The sequence below is a fragment of the Ovis aries genome, chromosome 1, assembly GCF_016772045.2.
Source record: "Ovis aries strain OAR_USU_Benz2616 breed Rambouillet chromosome 1, ARS-UI_Ramb_v3.0, whole genome shotgun sequence".
NCBI classification, from domain to species: Eukaryota; Metazoa; Chordata; class Mammalia; order Artiodactyla; family Bovidae; genus Ovis; species Ovis aries.
The window spans coordinates 194619474-194640536 of NC_056054.1; the positions used below are offsets into that span (position 1 = coordinate 194619474).

The window sequence follows — 21063 nt, forward strand, 5'->3', positions numbered from 1 at the left end:
TGGCAAGACTGGTGACACACGCTCAATTGTAACAAACAAGGAAGACCAGAACGGCACGGCTTACGAATGCAAAACCACCTGGACATATGAAGGGCCACAGGGGTAAGGGGATTAACCCTATTTACAGTATTTTACTTTGGCTGAAGTGTTTCACTGTCCAAATTACAGAACCAGACACCTTACTATGCACTTCCTTTCTTGACCTTAGGGTATGAGTTTAATCTAGGAAAAAGTACCCTGTATACATGGGAAGAGATAATGTTCTATGAATGCCTTGTATCTAAGAACTGGATGACTATAAGGCCCTGTGCCTGTTGACATAGTCCTTTTCTGATAAATTAAATATGAAATTCATAGTTTTATTTTTTTAAAGTCTTTTCATTAAAAATCATTATTAGACTGCTTCTGTGAGGTATCTATCATTCTTAAATTCACTTCCAGTCTCTCCTAAACAATTATATTGCTTATAATCTCTTCACCAAATGAGGAAAACACACACACTAGTGATAACTCTGAAAGCAAAACTAGCATATGGTGTCAAAGTAACTTTATAATTTCAGTTTTCCACCCTTTCCAAGTTGCATGGTACAGAAAACTAGCTTCAAATTCACAAATTACACGAAACAAGTTACTACCATAGCATCTTGCCCGTAAGAATAACACTTAAACACAAAGAAATGGCTTGTAAATGAAACTACTAAATAGTATTCTCTGAAAACATGACACATTAAAAGACATTTAATAAAGAGAAATTTCACTGTTTTCTTAAACTTCTGCTATCTGGTCTGAGAGAGGAAGGAAATCTCTAATCATGACATCCTCCCACTCTTCCCGCCCTGTTTCACTTCCACTTGTCCCCATCACACTGGGTGCCCAGGAGACTACTACTCTCCTGTCTATCCTGATCAAGATAGTTTAGCTCAAAGTGAGCTCAAAGTGAGAATGCTTCAAAGGAATGGATTTCCGCGCCTCCCCCCCCCGCGCCCCCCGATTAAGTAAAAGTAACAATACAAAAGCAAAAAATAATTTTCAGAACATAGATTTCTCCTCTTCAACACAGGACAATCTTAAGTTTCTATAGATTTCTCCTCTTCAACACAGGACAATCTTAAGTTTCTTTTCCTAAGTCCTGCCAATTCAAAAAGAAATGAAACTGTTACACAGCTATCTAAATTTGCAGTATGAGACTTTAGGAATATTCTCAATCTCTTCTAGAATGTTTCTCACTAAAACCTCCAGGTATGAAGCCTAAACCAGTGGTTTTCAACTGGGAGTAGGAGGGTTAGAGAGACTAGAGGAGAACTGAATTTGGTGAGTCTGACAAGCTTTGTTTTGAAAGAGAAAACAAAACATTCATATACAAACACCTCCCCTGTGATTCTCCTGTCACTCCCCTCTCCAAAGTATGGCCTCCTTTCATCTACGGATCTTATGCACGCTGCCCTGAAACCCTGGAAGAAAGTTTCCTCTACAGATCCTTGCTTTGACCTTAAAACTACTGGGTTGGCAAAAAAGGTTTGTTCAGGTTTTTCCTGTTGTTGTTTTTTTATGGACAAACCTGAACGAACTTTTTGGTCAATCCAGTAATTCCCCTGTTTCTCGTTAAGGGATTCCCTTTAAGTTCAAGTTCCTGAGAAAGTAACATTTAACCAGGAACCATTCCTCTCTGAGAATGTTGGCTAAAGCATATTTACAACTAGTTGCTGAAGTAAGTTCTGCTATCATTGGTTGTTCTAGACCTAATTAAGCCTAACTAAGCCTTAAGGGTCAGACATCATTTTCCTTGGAGTTTATCTGCCTTACACCAGTTCTTTCTAATGAATGTCTCTTCTTGTCTCAAAGTCAGAAACCTCTGATGGATATCCTTGAAATTCTTTTTTGAAAGACTGCCTCCCCGCAGCTCATCTGGCGAGCAGAAGTAAGTAATGTACTCTGAACACAGGCAAGTGAGTGAGTGAGTGAAGCTGCTCAGTCGTGTCTGACTCTTTGCGACCCCATGGACTGTAGCCAGCCCGGCTCCTCCAGCCATGGGATATTCCAGGCAAGTATACTGGAGTGGGTTGCCATTTCCTTCTCCAGGGGAACACAGGCAAGACCCAAGAGTAATTCTGTCAACTTCATCAGCTTCTCTTCCTTCTCTTCACGACTCATTTTCCCAAAAAAATCAAATTAGAAAGAAAAAGAAAGGAGGAAGACTGTCCCCTCACTATTTTAAGACAACCGGGACTCAACATTGTCAGCTTATGAAACAAGAAATGCGTAAAACCAGAAAAAGTAATAGGGTGCTGATCATATAATTAATATACATAATTCTTTTTAAAATGAAAACAAAAAATAAAGAAAAAAAATGTGATATATTATTTGGTAACCTTTCATTCTCTTTATCTGCTCTTTCAGTATTTCCACATTTGATGGTCTCATTTTGCTAATTATATGGATTCAAAAGGAAGAAAGGAAATGAATTGTACACCACCTCTTTTTCTTATCCATTACTTTCTTCATTTATGTATTTTGATTCTATAATCTATTTACAATCTTAATTTTAGGAAAAGAAACCATAACAAGGAAGGAATAAAAATGGGTAGAGGGAAGATTTTAATGACTACACATTTTCCTTCTATTTATTCACTTATAAAGTTACTTATATTTGCCTTATCATTGTGTTAAAGTGCTCATTGTTTATAAAATGAATGAATTATGTAATTCTACTTTTTGTCTGAATTTTTATACTTATTTTGTGAACACAGGAGCAAAAATGCAGAAGAATAAAATAACTTGAATAGACAATAGAAAATTTCAGTGATAATAGAATAAAAAAGTTGTATCTTTTATTCTAATCACATTTATTCTATATCCTCTGAAATCTTTTATCATTTTTTTCTTCTGTTTAAACCTGACTCTTTATTTTACCTCAAACACTTCAAATGAACAAAATAATCAATCACTCTTTTTAATCACAGCTACCTCACTTTTCAAAAAACTTTCTTTTGTAGTTTATTGTTTATTCTAAAGATTTATTAGATTTTAGAAAGGCTGATATAAAATATTTGAAATTATTAAGTTTGGTCTAGAGGCATTGAGAGATTATGTTTTAATGCCTGAATTAAAATGCTAAAGATTTGTTTGTTTTTACCTGTTCTTGAGTTCGGTTCTTCCAGTATAACCACCTCTTTTTCCAATCTGGACCTACCATATTTTCAATTGCATTTTCAGCTAGAAAAATAGAAAAAAAAATTGATCACTTACCAGGCACATAAAATGTAATTATCTTGCTTCATTAACTACTTCAAAACACTGTGTCAATACAGTAGTTGGAATAAAGAAAAAAATGATATGACTGATATGGTGCATATAGAAGCCAAAGAATTTTATACGTTTAGAATCTATGAAAACTGTAATTGCTTAAGAAGTTTCCATAAGTATAGTAGCAAATACTAAAACAGTCTGAATTACAGCTTTTTAGAATATAACTACACATAAACATGTGTGCACTTTAACATTTTAGTAGTTACAAGCAGTTGACTGAAAAACTGCACAAATAATATTCAACTAGAGTAGTACTGACAAAGAACTTGAGATGTTAAAATTTTTTTAACCAATGTTCACTAAAGTTAGATGACTTTCCACTGAGAATACTAAGAATTTAATAATCCACATTCCTACTTACTATCCTTGAGACGAGCCTGAAGAGCCTCTTCCATAAAATAAATAGCTGCATCCCACTGCTGTTTATCCGATATGGATCGATCTTCTAAAGCATTGTGTTGAATAACCCTCTGAAATAACAAAGAAAAACAACTACTTTGATTTATGTCTTGTCAACTTAGTAATTTTTTTCTAACCAACAGCTCAGCAAATATCCAAACTAAGAGATGTATCTACAATAATATAAAAGTATGTCCCTCCCATGCAAATGCAGAGGGCCCCATTATCTGCCTGCGTCAGCGTCCTGTATACTTCAAGTTACACCCTAGAATCCTGGTGCTCAGGAGCTAATGGTTCAGATCATATCTACTGCTTCTTTTTGCCATATGTCCTATGTGTTAGCATTTTAGGAAAAGAAGAAAAAAAGCATAAACATTATCTCACTGTTACTAATAGTGGAAAATATAATGGAAGGAGGCTTAAAAGATCTACACAATCTTAAGTAAATGTGAGCTACTTATTATAAAAAATTGGTTTTCAAATCTTATACTTTTAAAATTAATGGATGAATGAAAATGGCACCATTCTCTCTCAGAAAACCAATTTTATTAAGATGCTTAACAAGAATAAATATGGCTTTCCAATATGAAGACAAACATTTCTTAAAAAAAACAAAACAAAACACACATTATAATTAGGATTGGCCCACAGTAAGATATGCATTTCCAGAAAACAGAGCAATCTTACCAACAGTTCCTCTCATAACTGAGCAGAAGTCAAACTAATGAAGGTTTGACTATGGTGATGAGAACATTTTACATAACAAAAGATCTATCAGGTGATGAAGGTCAGGAGCCAGGCCTTTCTTTGTAACTAAGACAGAGTGAGGGCATGTATCCCAGCTTTGCCAGTGACAATAATAGATACGCTTAAGAATGAAATAAAATAATGTTTACAAAATACACAGCCGAGCTTCTGGTACCATGTAAGCATCCAACACATTATGATTTTAGGAGTCTTAACATTTTGACTCAGTTCCACTCAAAAACCAATGCATCTAATTCCTTTTGTTATCACTGAGGGTAAAATGAGAAGCAGCTATCTATAGCTCAGGCCCATGCAAATTTTGTGGAAGTTTATAGAAACCTGTTTACTGCAAGGTTTGACATTTTTTTCCTGAAATGATAGCCAAGGAAGAAATAGCAGAGGGTGATTTTAGAAGGGCAGAGAAATGTCAAAAGGCCGATTGCATTCTATAAATCTATTTCTTCCCTTCATTGTTTTCAGTATTTTCAACTCAGAACCTAATTTAAACTCATATAAAAATAGTCTCCTATAAAAGAATATCAATTTGAGAAATCATACAAAAATATGAGGCTGGCACCCTAATATACAAATGACATACCAAGCTGTCCTCTGCAAAATCATTCCACTTATGACGTTTGATACTTTCTTCCTTAACAGCCTCTTTGAGTTTATCAAATATGTCATCATGTTCTTTTCCTTTTGGTTCTGTCATGAAGCGGGAAAATTCTTCTTGTAGGGTCTCCCAAGCTACCTAGAATGATTTAAAAGAAAAAAGCTGTATTTATATTCATACTTTCATTTAATGTGTAACAGGAAAAATAAACACATAAATATAAGCCAGGTAGCTGTGATAAATCAGTCTATCAGAAAATACATATGAAATCACATTTTTTAAAAAAGATAGCAAATATAAACTCTGCCCTAAAGACCTCATACTAGTGCTGGTGGGATAGATTTGGCCCACTGATATGTTTTGCTACAACACATATATGGCCTCCTCAATTTAAAAAAATTAGTACTAACATTTAAAAACAGAGACTTCATTTAAAATCTGTTCCCAGTCTCACTTGAACTGTCTAGCAACACTGGGCCCACGTTCTACACACCTCTGCCCGCTGGAGCAGAGAAAGCATTCAGCCCCCATTAGCCACCAGACTCAGTTCACTTACTTATTTACTTCACTCTCTACAACATCTGAGTTCGCCTGCCTCTTTCATACTGTAAAAAGTTTTAAATTTCTTAATGATTTAGTCTTTTTCACATCTTTTCCCTTATGCAAATGTATGAAGCAATGTGTCAACACTTTCAAACAAAGGTGAGTACTATTGAGTTTTGTACTGTTGCTAACTCCCAATGATCTGAACAGTGAAACGAGAGCACGGTGTCAAAAGCAATTAAGAACTAAACGTACTTAGTACTACGTGGGCTAGTTACTGTTGTACTTAATATTCGGCCCTCTTCATTTTAAACATGAAGAAAGTATGGCATAACTGTCCAAGAATACAGAGTGAGGTATTAAAATCTGTTTCCTGACCTTAAACAGGTTCACATCTTTCTACCACACCTAGGTGTGACGGGAGAAAGTAGCAAAAGAGAGTCACTTGCCATTTTTATGACTGCTTCCACTGCTTGAACCTTAGGATATGAAAATACGCTATCATGGGACATGGCCCATGTCAGGGCCAGTTGTGAGAAGAGGTGGCAGCAGCTCTCTAATTACTTTAGGGGGAAATGTGCTGAGACCAAGGGTCAGGAACACCTGAAGGTAGAATGGCTGCAAGAGTTCCTAGAAAAAGAGACCTGAGGAAATTGAGAGCAGAGATAAGGCAGCAAAGACTAGCAGGATAGGAAAGGGTAAAATACACTTGAATAAGTAGATACTGACAGTTTGTTTCTAGTAAGTACGAAAAAACAAAATTATTTTTTACGTGGATTCTAATTTTGTGAGCAACTTCACACAGAGGCAGAGGACACACTGACTGATCTACAACAATCACTCTTGAGAGTAACGTGCGTGGCAAGATCAAGTTGGATGATGGTGGTCATCACTGTAAAGCAGCTGGCATTTACTGAGGCATTACCATGGACCACACATTGTCTATGTATTCTACATATGTTAACTCTTGACTCCTTATAACAGTGTTTTATGTAGGCCACGTTTTCACCCTTATTTTAGGGATGAGAAAACAGAAACATTACTAAGCAAATAGCCCAAAGATTGCACAGTGGTAGAACCAAGGTACACAGATATCAGAAATGCATTCTCTGCAAGGAAAATGTAACTTTCTTATATTCCTCGTCTAACCTTTAGGCAGGTTCTTAACTAAGGACACTATTTAATTAAAATTGAACCCTGCAGAAAAAGTTAAACATTTTCCTTATGGCATATCTAACCAAAGAAGTTAAAAATATTTCACATTCAAGCAAATTTTGCTGGTTTTGTTAAATGCCACCTTTGGAAGGAGAAACAATACCCTCACACCAACACCATAGCAATTAGCAAAAATTTTTAATAGTGGTAACTGATAGCAGCATTAAGGTTAATCCCAACACAGAGATCAGGTATAAAGAATAAAAGGAGCTTAAGATGCAAAGGAACTATAGAGGCTGTGATGGGAATAAATCATAAAATTCACAGCTCCTACTCTCTTCAGATAATGCTTCTTACCCATTTAATTAAATTATATCCTAACCTCGACTGCTTTATTAGGAAGCTGCTTATCAGTCCACTGTTTAAGCTTGATATCTACTGTTGTGTTAAAAGTCCCAGAATTCATGGTCTGTGCAGCTGGAAGATAGATGTTTTCAATCACGTGAGTTGATACTCTTTCCCACAAAGACTGCTGAAGGATTTCCTCCCTGAAATTGAAAAAAAAAAAGTTCCAAGAACATCAAATTCAAACATAATATCAAGTTTTTATAAACAACTTCACTGAAGAATCATTAACGTTATCATTAACTTACAATAAGTTGCATATATTTAAAGTTCTGACAAACATACACGTCTGTGCATCACAGTAATCGAGATAATGAACATATTCATCATCTGCAAAAGTTGCAACCACTAGATTTACTTTCTGTCACTACAGATTGTATTTTCTACAGCTTAATGTAAATGCAATCATATACCATGTACTCTTATTTCATCTGTCTTCTTGCATCAGCATAATTATTTTGAGATTTATCTATAACATTGTATATATTAGTATTTCACTTCCTTTTTTGCTGGGTAATAGATGATTGGATGGCATCACCGACCATGGGTTTGGGTGGACTCTGGGAGGCCTGGCGTGCTGCGGTTCACGGGGTCGCAAAGAGTCAGACACGGCTGAGCAACTGAACTGAATATTCCATTACACGAGTCTGTTTACTTATTCACCTTCTGATGAACATTTGGGTTGTTAACAGTTGTTGGTTATCACAAATAAAGCTGCTATGACCATTCACGTATCAATACAAGTTTGTGTAAGACACAGGCTATTATTCCTCTTGGGCAAATAGCTAGGAGCAGAATGTCTGGATCATACAGTAATTATATATTTAACTCTAAAAGATACTGTCAAACCATTTTCCAAATTGACGGAACCACTTTACATTCCCAGCAGAGGAGTATGAAAGTTCTAGATACTCTACATCTTGCCAACATTTGGTATCATTAGTTATTGTAATAGGTGTACAGTGGTATCTCAGTATGGTTTTAATTTGCACTTTCCCAATGACTAGTAATTCTAAGTATCTTTTTATGTACTCATTTACCTAATATTAATACACATTTTATATGTGTTGACTGTGAAGCAGAGTCCAAGACTGTACACTTCTTGGTACAATTTTAATAATTTATCAGCACAGAGCACAGAGATGTTATGGTATATTGCTAGGTAAAATTGCTCAACATTTCATGATAATATAAAGGATGAATGATCAAGCTGAAAATTGTATCTTAAAAGACATCTAAATAGAAAAAAGAAAGTTATTTTAACCAAGAAAAAATTTGTAATCTCTAGAAAATATTTAGTCAAATTCTCCAAAATTAATCTCTACTGTAAATAGTCCAACAACATAAAAAAACACCCTGCTTATCAAGTGATCAGTTTTAAAAGTAATCTCACCTTTTAGGATACAGTTACAAAGCTCAGGGTAACAGAAACACCCTCTTCTGTCCAAAAGCCAAACTGTACTTTTCTTGGTTGAACACTCTCTACTGTGCAAGTTGACTCATATTCACTCAACATTTTGTGTAACATTAAGTCTATTGGGTCAATAAGCTTAGCTGCAGGTTTTCCTTTGCTAATTTTCAGGTCTTTTTTCCATTACCACCAGGAAACAAAAGTATGCAAGGGAAGACCAAACAGCTGAAGAAGATGAAAACGTATATACACATCCAGTTGTAAAATAAGTAAGTCACAGGGATATAATATACAGCATGAAGAATATGACCAATAATAAGGTAGCAACTTTGCATAGGGACAGATGGCTACTAGCCTTACAGTGATTGTTCCATTATGTACGCAAATGTCAAATCACTATGTGGTACACTGAAACTAACATAATGCTGTGCATCAACTACATTTCAATAAAAACAGAAGGGAGGGAGAAAGGAGACAGACAGAGTGTGAGGAGAGGATGTACACTGAGGGTCAGAAGGATAAAGTCCATTTAGTCATGGCGATAATGACAGATAACAGGAGAATTTTAAGAGCAAGATGGAAGAAAAGAAGCTTATCAGGGTCATCTATTCAGGCAACTTTAAACACGAACTCAAGACTTCTGAAAGATGAACAAAAAGTCAGGAGTCAGCCTCTGACCACGAAGGCCTTTCGCTGCTCCTGCTGCAGTCTGTAACAAGACTCCACAACCCATACACCTTTTCAAGGAGATCGTAACAAAATTCCAGACCATCAAATTCTGACAAAACTTAGGTAACTTCTTGCAAAGGACCCTCAATGATTATCTTCAAATTCTGCTGCTTGAAGCTCCTCATTAGCTGAACGTGTTTCAGTGTCAGGAAGAGGAAGCTATGTTCTCCCAATCCCACAACCTCTCTTCCAAATCATTAGTCCTCAGCTTACACTGGCCAATTCCCCAGTGAATGTTCTGGGTAACTGTAGGCTTCTTCTCTACTCTAAGTTTTGCAATCATCCAGGGATTTGATTCAGTTCAGTTCAGCCGCTCAGTTGTGTCTGACCCTTTGCGACCCCATGTACCACTAAAACACAAAATACAGTTACCATTATAGTTCTATTTATTACCCTCTTTATCTCCCAAACTTTACCTATATATTCTTTCTTGTAATTAAAAAATTCTTTCTTTCTTCTTTTAAAGCATAGGACTTACTCCATAAAATAATTTAAAATCAATACAGAAAAAGAAGTCCTTCATAATTTCTCTTTCACTGAAAGTAAAGGTGTTAGTCACTCAATCGTGTCTGCCTCTTCATGACCCCATGGACTGCAGCCCATCAGGGCCCACTGTCCATGGAATTCTCCAGGCAAGAATACTGGAGTGGGTTGCCATGCCCTCCTCCAGGGAATTTTCCCAACCCAGGGATCAAACCCTGGTCTCCTACACTGAAGGCGGATTCTTTACCATCTAAGCCACCAGATGATCACTATTCACAGCTTAATTTATCATTTAAAAAATTTAATGCCTACATTGCTATTTATGTGTTGATGCAGGTGATATTACACATACTGTTTAATTAATATAGTATAAAGCTGTATAGTACATGGGTTTCCATGTTAACATCCTATATTTTTCAATGGCTACAGAGCAATCCACTCTATGGATAAATCAAATATTATGTAATTCCAAATAAAAACCTAGTTTTCCATTTGTTTTACACTTACACTATCACTTCTATCCTCGAGGTAGCCCCTCAAATATCTCAAAAATGTAATCTCTTCTCCATCTGCACAACTACTATTCAAGTCACTATTCTCTTCTCATCTAGACTATCTCAATAGCCAACTGTCTCCTTGCTCAGTTTTCTCCACTTGTATTCCACTCCCCCTACGACAAAAATCTTTCTGAAATGCAAATCTGACCTAAACTCTTCACTGGCTCTCACTGCTTGTAGGATAAATTCCAACTTTCTGAACATGGTTTCTAAGGCCCTTAATCATCTATATTTTGTTTATACCTACATTTATTTCATCTTCTGCTTCTTGCTTTTTCTATGCTAAAACTATAAGTAACTGCCTTAAGTTACCCGTGTCACTTTTCTTGTTCTCATCTCTTGGCCTCTGAAATATTCTGGTCACTGGCTTACCTAGCACCTATATATTCTTTAAATCTCATTATAAGAACATGTTTTGATTATTTACACCTAAGCTAGGGTGCTTATCTATGCATTCCTATTTTCCTTTCATTGTTTTAACTTCAACAAAATAAGCTTAATACTTCTCACCAAAAAATGTATGCATACCATGATACCATTTTTTAAGTGTATTTCTATAAATCCAGCCAGCCATCCTTCTAAATAAGGATAATTATCTCCTGCTAGTGTACATAATCAACTCCTAATGATCAAGTGAAGTATACTATGTGAAAATGCTGAGAGTGTATTTCTCATTATAATGAATCATAAGTCAAATGTAAACTGCCAATAACTTTCTTAAAATATAACAAGTACAGTAGACAAAAAACTTCTCAGAGTGCTTCTGGATCACCAAATACAGATCAGTCTTCTGACTCAAATAATAATAATAAACATTATAAAGGTGTATCCTAAAATGTCACATAAGACATTGAGCAGCAAAAAGATACTACCTAATACAATATAAACTATGTCACAAAAATAAAACATTTTGGGTGCAATGCAGTTGATATCAATGTGCCATGAACAGCCAAGATTAGGACCTGCTATTTTGATCAATGTGTTAATCTTCAGAGTCTGGGGAAAAAGAGGGGTGGTGAAGAAAAGATCCAGCAACTCAAAGAATAAATCTCTAGCAACCAGATGTCCTACACTTCTCTCCTTGCTGGCTCAATAGGTAATCTGACAATACAGTTTTCTTGTGCCTCCACAATTCACTTTGCCACCCATGAGTTTATCTTCTAGGCTCACTTAAGTGTAGGTATACTTTGATTTCAAACTTCCTCTGTCCAAACAAAACTAACCATTCCATTTGATGATGCCAGAAATTTACAAAGGCACATTTTTCTCCATAAATAGTATTAGTTATTATAGTTTTACAAATCACTTCTTTTGTATATTATCCTCATACAATCTAGTAAGCTCAATAGTATTATTCATTCTGAATGTATATATGTATATGTTTACATACAGACACACACACATATCTATCTCTGGCAAACTTCAAAAGCTGGATGACCTACAGAAAAGCATTGCTGTTCAATTGCTAAGTCGTGTCTGACTCCTTTGCAACCCCGTGGACTATAGCCTTCCAGGCTCTTCTGTCCATGGGATTTCCCAGTTAAGAATACTGGAGTGGGTTGCCATTTCTTCTCTAGGGGATCTTCCCAACCCAAGGGTGGAACTCGTATCTCCAATAAAGACAACAAATTTGTTGTGTGTGTGTTGTGCACTTTCCTGATGGCTCAGATTAATCAACAAATATAGGTAAGATCAGAATTCTTTTTCAGACAAGGAGAAGAGATTAAAAATAGGCAAATTTTGATTACTTTGAGAAAAGAGATTTTACTTTAAAATAAAAATCAAATTTTGATTACTTTAAGAGATTACTGAGGAAGAAAGGGCACCAACATAGGGAAACTAGCACAGAATATAAACTTCAGGAATGGATACTACTGTCTACGTTCAATTTTGATAATCTCCAACTGAGCATATAAAAGTTACAGAAAACAAATTTATAATAAATGGCAGTAAAGACAGTTCTACTCTGAGGTTAATAAATTCTTAAAATACTACAGATTTTATTATGAAGGTAATTTTTATATGTTATTTATTAATTAAAATACAGATTATAAAAACTTAAAGGATATTTATACATAGTTTGCTTGAGATACATGGACCCTAGTTGTTTGGTTACAGTGCCATTCCAACATATTGACATAAAACATAAATTGAAGATGACAGTTGGCCTTAAAAGCAATATGCATGAGTATTTTTCAAGAGTACATTTATTTGCTATTTTAAAAACATCTCAAATAGGATTTATTTTCAAATGTGATTTCCACAAAACACATTAGACACATATTACAAAAGCACCAGTGTTCTTATGTATATATGAGAATTTTAAAATAATATACTCTTCTCCTTTTACAAATCAATTTTCTCTGTAGTTTTGTTCTTTATGTGTGATCAAACAAGAACAACTAGTTTTTGACAGTCTGATACTTGGCTAAAAACATGATATAACATAACTTTTACCTAAATGATTTTACAGAAATCAAAATTATGTATTTTTTAAGTATAAGGAAAAACCTAAGATGAATTAAGATTTCAAAAGAGCATGGAGAAAGCAATCTTTCAGAATCTCTCTTCTCAGAGGTACTTAATGAATACCTAATTCATTATACTTAAAATATTTAATTGGTTAGACTAAAATAGAGGTTTTATTTTATGGAGACATTTTTATGTTCTTGTCTGTTTACTAAGTGCTTGGGGGATGAGCCAAGGCTACAATAAATCGCTGGCTTATGAATCTAAAGTTTAGTACTCCATTATAATTCACATAGTAAAGTCTTTGAGAAAAGGTCAAATACTCACCAATGTTTTGGGGTAACCTGGCTCAGACTGATAACTTCATCGAGGATTTCATTTTTAGCTTTTTCAAATAGTTCATTCTAGGCAACATAGATAAAAGTAAGTAAGATTTTCATAAGACAGTCAATGTGCCCTGCCATGATTTTCAGAGATAACTAAAAGGAAAGCCTGTGACAGGCTACTGGTTGGGCTTAGGTTTGAAGCAGCCATGACCTGCAAGTAATGCTCTTCTCGTCTAGACTCTTTTTAGGAACGCCAATAACCAGATAAGGACACAAAAATTGACACAAATGCCTACCTTATTCACTCAATTCTTTTTTTTTTTTTTTTTTTAATATTCACTCAATTCTGAATGTAGCTTTTCATGTAACATTTGTTTAGGTAAGTTTTTCATTTAATATTATGTGATAGCTGTCAACACATATTAATTTAATATAGTAGTGACAGTATCTGATGTTGTTTTACAACTGATGGCATTTTAAAATAAAGGAAAACCAATACTTAAGTCCTATTAACTTAAGAGTATAAATAGTAAAAAGGTTAAAAAGCTGATGCACTATTTTTAAAAGTTTATGTTACATAAACATGTTAATTTATAAGACCTTGAAAGAATAGTCTTCAACTTCTCAGAAAAAATTTTTTAAATACTTGCTTGCATATGCTAGAATCCCTAATTGATTTTTAGTATTATGTAATAAATGATTTAAATTATTATAGAAGTGACAACTGTTCCTCCAAATGTATTCCTATAACTCTAAAATTGGTAATCATGGTTAAAAACAATTTAGCTTACCAGATTTTATTCATCAACTTAAATTCTGTTAAAGCACAATATTAAATTAGATACACACAAGATCCATAAGGCACACAAATATTACCCGGTCAAGTTCTCGCAGGCGAGGATAGTTATTCTTCCACTCAGTTTCAAGGTTAAAACGAGTTGCTGAGGAAAAAGGAAAGATGCTCAGGTTTGAGAAATCTCCTTCGTTCTACTCACAGTGCTTAAAGGCTATCTCGCATATCTGGTATATTAACTGAATTTCTGAATGTGCACTGATAGCTCCTGAGTACTCTGGGCTCTCAACATCTGCTGCTGCTGCTAAGCTGCTTCAGTCGTGTCCGACTCTGTGCGACCCCACAGATGGCAGCCCACGAGGCTCCTCCATCCCTGGGATTCTCCAGGCAAGAACACTGGAGTGGGCTGCCATTTCCCTCTCCAATGCATGCATGATGCTAAGTTGCTTCAGTCATGTCCGACTCTGTGCAACCCAATGGACAGCAGTCCACCAGGCTCCTCTGTCCACGGGATTCTCTAGGCAAGAATACTGGAGTGGTTTGCCATGTCCTTCTCCATCTCAGTATCTCAGAATCTGCATTATTCCAACAGTTTTCCAAAGTAATCCTTTTGACTTTAGTTTTTCCATTTTCAATCCACAGATCACACAGCTGACACAATTTAGTACAGCTGCTAAGAGCATGGGACTCTGAAGTCAAGTCACCAACTCAACTCTGATTTTGAACTCCATTCAAACCCCAGGTCTATTATCTGTTACTGTGTGATGCTGGGTGTGTTATTACTTAGGCAAGTTATTCTCTGTCTCAGTCTGCTTTGGTAAAATGAGAATAATACAAGATTGCTGAGGGACTAATGGGATAAATAGGCAGGATTTCCTAATGAGAAACCGGAAGGAGGGTATACTCTTGCCAAATGAAACTATGGAAGCAAGCCAAACCATGGAAAAGGAAGGCCTGGAGTTCAGGAACCAGTACAATATACCTGGAAGTACACTGGCTGCTCTGCCTCCCAACACATTTCCTCTCATTCCTCTAACAAGGCGGAATCTGAGTTCTCTATAGTTTTCTAGGCTCTTTCTCTCAAACATTACTGCAAACTTTCTGTTTAAACTTTGTAATGTGCTCCTAGCAATTGTTCCTCTGAAAGGAAAAATCCTGCTCTCATACAACTGAAGATTGGTATTTTTCCATTTCCCATATACTAGTATAGTAAATGAATGAAAAGCAACTGTTAAAGGAAGTCAAGAACCTGATGGATGCCTAAGTCTGTCAGGTAATAAAATACATAAATTTGAGAGCTTATTTTAAAAACCAACGTACCTTTGAAACTGTCAGCCTGTTGTTCAACTGACTCTCGTACCATTTTCCAAAAGCAGTCTGATACAGCAAGGCTTAGATTTCTTGTAGTCACCTGGTGTGCCTTTAGCATGCTTGTCCTACAAAACAATAACCAGAGTTCAAGTATATTAAAGTAGCAGAAAGGACAATACTATCACCAAGTTTGAGAATGTGCTTGTTATAACCTAATGAGAACAACTATTAATTGCTTTATACTAGGGCTGTCCAATGAACCTTCCACGATAAAGTAATCTATATCTGTGCTGTCCAATACAGCAGCTACTAGTCATATAGGTTACTGATGCCTTGAAATGTGTGACTAGTGTGACTGAGAAACTCCAGTGTTCCTTTAATGTTCATTAATCTGAATTCAAACAAGCACACAGGGTTAGTGACTACTGTAATCAATAGCTTAGTTATTGTTATTGTTTAGTCGCTAAGTAGTGTCCAACTCTTTGAGACTTCATGTACTGGAGCCCACCAGGTTCCTCTGTCCATTGAATTCTGCAGGCAAGAATACTAGAGTGGGTTGCCATTTCCCTCTCCAGGGAATCTTCCTGACCCAGGGATTGAACCCACATCCCTGCTTGGCATGCACAGTTCCTTACCACTGAGCCACCAGGCAAGCCCTAGCATAGTTCTATCCCCATCCCAGAAGATAATTCTCAAGATTATGGGTGAAAGGACTGCCTTGACTTACTATACTAATATAGAGGAAAACACACTCTTCCAGCTCAAGATTCTCTACATGTTACAATGTTTTAAAATTCAGCTTCTCTTTAGCATTTCCTTTTTGCTTTTCTGTTAGTATCTTATTTTCTGTTAACATCTGTTAGTATCTATTTAAGGACATCCCTTTGACACTGCTGCCTCTCACTCCCAACTTTCCCCAATACTCTAAAAGAAATCTGGACAGGTATTTAAAAATGAGTGTTGATTTTTTAAAAAACCACCTTGTAAGTAAAACAACTTAAGAGGTACTGGTGGTGTCTCCAGTGCCCATATGCCAAGGGGCAGTTGATTACAACACAATGTTTTGTACTATGTGATCAACTGCCCCCAACTTTGTCACAGTAGTCTGAGGACTTGCTTACTAGAGACAGATCACTATTTCAGAATTCATCTCTGGAAAGTCAACGTCAAACTGATAAATGTAAGAGAAACTTTAAATTGAAAACAGCTGAAGTTACTCCCTCACTATCAATTCTTTAAATATTTCACCAAGATACTTACTTTAAGAGTTTTGAATTCTGAAAAAATTCTTCTTCATAGTCTCTTATAGCTTCAATGCTTTCAGAGCTGTTTCCTAGTGAAAGATGGTGGTAAAGTTCTCACTAAGTTCATTTTTATTATTTGAAATAAACAAAAAACTGTAATGATCCATCTTTGCATACCTTTTCCTGTTACAACAGCAAAATAACCTAGAGCTTTCATTGGGAAGAGTTTTCCTTCAATTATCTGCTGAATCTATTTTTAAAAGTAGGAAAAAATAAACATGACATGTGAGTTTACATAGTTTCAAAGCATAATATGCTATTTAGAAAGCAAATTTAACAATGCTGCATATGTATATGTTTAGGTAAATGTATGTCTGTACAAGTGCTGAAATGTATTTCAAATGCTATTTGAAGAAAAATTAAACATTTAATTTTGTTATATTAAAAATGTATTATTAAAACATAAGCACCAAAATTAGAACTTGGAATGATATACAGTGGCTTAGGGTCAGGCCTTAGTTTGAATTTCTGCTCTGGCACTAACTAGGTATGTGGCCTTAAGTAAGTTCCTTAACTTTTCAAAATGGTAGTTGTAAAGAGTATATGATATTTAACACAGTGCCAGGCATGCAGACATAATCAGTAAACAGTAGCTACTATTATTATTTCCCCAATATCTTACATTCTAACAAAGTTGGATGGTTTTTTTTTAATTAACTCTGAAAAAAAAAATTTGGATCCATTGGTCCTTAACTCTTTTGGGTCAAATCTCTTTTTCTAAATGTAGTAAAAACTGCAGACTGTGTCCCCAGAAAAATAAACATTTGCACAGATTTATCATTCACACACAATATAAAAGAATTCCTACTTCCAGAAACTCATTCAGATAAATATTGAGGTAAGAATCCCTCCTCTAAGATAAGTAACATTCTTAAGCTAATGCTAAATCTTTAGTGTAAAAAGGAAAGACTGATATAAGCTTCAACTGTATTCAAAGGAATACAAGCTCATTACCCTAAAGAAGAGAAGAAAATGAAAGAAAAGATGGGAAATGGGAAGGAAGCACAGAAGTTTGCTTCTACTTCACTTTCCCACTTCTCCGTATCAGGACCAACACTGCCATGGCAGGCCTTCTCCTTGAAAACAGGGCAAAGCTAAGGTCATGGAGACTGCAGAAAAGAGTTAACACAGCAGGCTTGAGACTGCTGTCCTCAGAAAGGCCTGCTTGTCCTTGGCTGGCATCTGTGAACTTAACTGGTAAACAATCCCCTACATTGATACAGAACTTTCCCTAAGTAACAGTGGCTTATTGTGCAATCAATGTGGTTTATAAACATCTGCTTTCCTTTGGGCGTCTGGAATTTTGGTATTTGTGGGTGCCTATGTGACCAAGCCTCAATAAAAACCTTAGGTGCTGAGTCTCTAGTTAGTACCTCGTTGCTGGAGGCTTAAGCGTTTCCTGTGTGACTCTACTGGGAAAGGACTCCTGGAAAATTGAGCCTGGTTTCCTTCAGACATCATCTCTTGCATCTTCTTCTTAGGTATAAGTATGACTGTGTACTGAGTCCTGTGAGTCTTTCCAGACAATCAGTGAACCTAGGGGTGGTCTCTCTTGGGAATCCTTACCACAGAGGCATAGTCCCACAAATTTTCAGATTTGTGATAAAAAGAGAAGCTCTTAACAGAAGCACAAGGGATGGCTACTTATATTTTAAGCTCTTGTTCTATGGGGGATGAAGTTATAATAACAACAATGGATGATAGCCACAATTTACGTAACACTATCATGCTAAGCTCAACCACTTTACAACAAACATTTAACTCAATAAATCTTCATAAGCTATGAGATGTGCTTGTGCTTAGTTGCTCAGGTGTGTCAGACTCTCTATGACCCCACAGACTGCAGCCCGCCAGGCTCCTCTGTTCATGGGATTCTCCAGGAAAGAATATTAGAGTGGGTGGCCATTCCCTTCTCCAGGGGATCATCCCAACCCAGGGATGGAACTCAGGTCTCCTGTGCTGCAGAATTTTAGTACCACTAATATTTTCATTTCCAACAGGTGACAAAGCCTAAAGCACTGAAAAAGTGAAATAACTTACCCAATGTTACATAGGAACAGCAGAGCAGATGGGAAACTAAAGCAATCTGGCTTAGTTTGCGCACTTTCACCCACTTTTACATTATGCCTTCACAATTAAGAAGAGAGCATGCCCTAGTAAAACTTGCACACAATGGTACCTTGGAACAAAATTCTTTCCTTGTTAAGGGAGGAGAAAATGGACACGGAACACCATGCATAGATGTCACGTGTGTGTGTTTCCGTGTATGCTTAGGGGCTAAGTCTTCTGACTCTTTGTGACCTTATGGACTGTAGCCCACCAGGCTCCTCTTGTCCATGGAAGTTTTCAGGCAAGAATCCTTCTTCAGGGGATCTTCACAACCTAGGAATTGAACCCGTGTCTCCTGCGCATTGGCAGGCGGATTCTTTATCACTGAGCCAACTGGGAAGCTCATATAGAAGTCACAAGAATATCAGAAATGAAAATGACCCTAGAGATAAACTAGCCTAATAGACTAGATTGTGCACTTCCTAGATGCAGAACAAATTAACAAGATTTGCCCAAGGACATGTAGCCAGCTGTTGGTAGAGCATGGATAAGAATGCTGAGCCTGGACACCCCATCCAATGCCCTCTTTATTATGAAAATCTGCCACACGCTCTTTAATCAGTTAACAAAGGTAATGTTTATCTGAATAAAAAATTTAAAAATTTAAAACAAAGAATAACATAAGTAATGTCCAGAAGGAATCTAAACTATCACTAGTTTTACACTAATTTATGAATATTAACTAATGTTAAAAAATACTGCAATAAGGTTAATGACTACTTCAGCCTACAAAACTTAGAGTAAGCAACATTAGTTTTAAGAATTTGAATCAAACTAGTTATAACTGTAGAATTACACTTAAACCTCAATTCTGCACTTACATAATTTACTACAACTTTACAATACTTTGCTTTTTTAATGAAAACCAAGAAAAATCCCATTACTACTTTTATTTCACAAGGAAATCTTTTTCCCCCCAATCCTTTTCTGTCATAACTAAAGCTTGCATAAAGAATTTGCCCTCACCCTGCTTGGACTAGTCACATTTTTCTCTGCCAGGTCTACTTTGGTCAAAACAAATATTGTCCTTCTTCCATGAGGATCCATTTGACTGACCAAGTCTGTAACAATGCTGCGTTCAGCATCCACAGATCCATCTGAAAATAAATTGAAAAATGACACTGTAATGGCTACAAAGTGGGTTTTAAAAACTTCAAGAAGCTACCTCTTGTGTCTACACTATAGTAAAATCATTTCTTAATAGTTGTGAAAAGAAATTCTAGCCAATAAGAATTTCTATGATGCCTACACAGTGAAATTCATCAAAATATCACCAACTTCAATTCTACTTACTAATAAAATGAATATGAGGAGAAAATAAACATTTATTTTATATTTTTATGTAAAGTGAAGTTGCTCAGTCGTGTCCGACTCTTTGTGACCCCATGGACAGCAGCCTGCCAGGCTCCTCCGTCCATAGGATTTTCCAGGCAAGAGAACTGGAGTGGATTGCCATTTCCTTCTCCAGGGGATCTTCCTGACCCAGGGATCGAACCCAGGTCTTCCGTGTTGTAGGCAGACACTTTACCATCTGAGCCACCAGGGAAGCCCATGTTTATGCAACACATATGTAAAACAAACCTTCATTGCTAAATAAGGAAGAATACTAGTACAATTAAAATCTTTCAATAAGATTTACCTTGAATACATAGTATGATGGCATTAGGGTTCTGCATGTAAGCTTTGCTGATACTGAAAATAGTTTCCTTTGTGTCAGGAGCCATGCCTGATGTCACAGTCTTGAAGAAAAAGGTTTTAAAGGTCATTATAAATGTCTGCCACAACAGAATAAGATAAGATACGTGTTTTGTATACACTCACATTAATCACACCTGGTAGGTCAACAAGCACCATCCTCTGCAGTCCAGGACCTTTTACATTTAAGGATATGGTCTGTTCAGGGAAAAAAAAAATCCAAAAGCCAAAAAACCGAGAGGCAGCTTGTTAGGAATTTTTTTGTTGATACATATCCTGAAAATTCTTTATCTCATTCATTTAGATATGTGGTTCAGCAAAAAAGTTATACTTTTTCTGATCATGGGAGTAATTATTTCATAAAACTTTCCCACAAAATGAAACATTCTTTGGAATATTAAAAAAAAAAAAGACTATCTTTGAACTGCTTCAATCTAAACATCAACGCTAATATCATGATTCTAAATAATAAAACACTGGATTTTCATAAAACATGGTTGAAATGAATTACAGCCCTTACCTCAGGGCTAACAGTACAGCCTTCTTTCACATTTTTCCGCATTCGGAGTTCTATTTCATGTCTTAATGCTGCAAGCTATCAATGGAAAAACAACAAAATCCTAAAAAGATTGTCAGTTAAATATTCTATTTAGTTGTCTTTATAAGTTTACACAGATTATAAAAAATTACACATATAAACCTCATACA

At 35.9% G+C, this 21063-nt stretch overlaps 1 protein-coding gene across 9 annotated transcripts in view; it reads right to left on the reverse strand.

The window, feature by feature from the left end:
• OPA1 (OPA1 mitochondrial dynamin like GTPase) overlaps window positions 1-21063 on the reverse strand; it is an 81848-nt gene that overhangs the window by 31131 nt on the left and 29654 nt on the right. For 7 of the 9 annotated variants that reach the window (XM_027957243.2, XM_027957235.2, XM_027957239.2 and 4 more), the window contains 13 exons: window positions 20876-20950; window positions 20482-20553; window positions 20300-20399; window positions 19627-19757; window positions 16669-16741; window positions 16508-16580; window positions 15257-15372; window positions 14020-14084; window positions 13145-13221; window positions 7146-7311; window positions 5051-5203; window positions 3668-3776; window positions 3134-3213 (listed from right to left, as the gene is read on the reverse strand). In XM_027957243.2, coding sequence (XP_027813044.1) covers window positions 3134-3213; window positions 3668-3776; window positions 5051-5203; window positions 7146-7311; window positions 13145-13221; window positions 14020-14084; window positions 15257-15372; window positions 16508-16580; window positions 16669-16741; window positions 19627-19757; window positions 20300-20399; window positions 20482-20553; window positions 20876-20950 — 1290 coding nt within the window. Of the gene's footprint in view, window positions 1-530; window positions 1130-3133; window positions 3214-3667; window positions 3777-5050; window positions 5204-7120; window positions 7312-13144; window positions 13222-14019; window positions 14085-15256; window positions 15373-16507; window positions 16581-16668; window positions 16742-19626; window positions 19758-20299; window positions 20400-20481; window positions 20554-20875; window positions 20951-21063 lie in introns of those variants that run through there. The other 2 variants (XM_042233072.1, XM_060404590.1) reach the window with 2 other exon arrangements.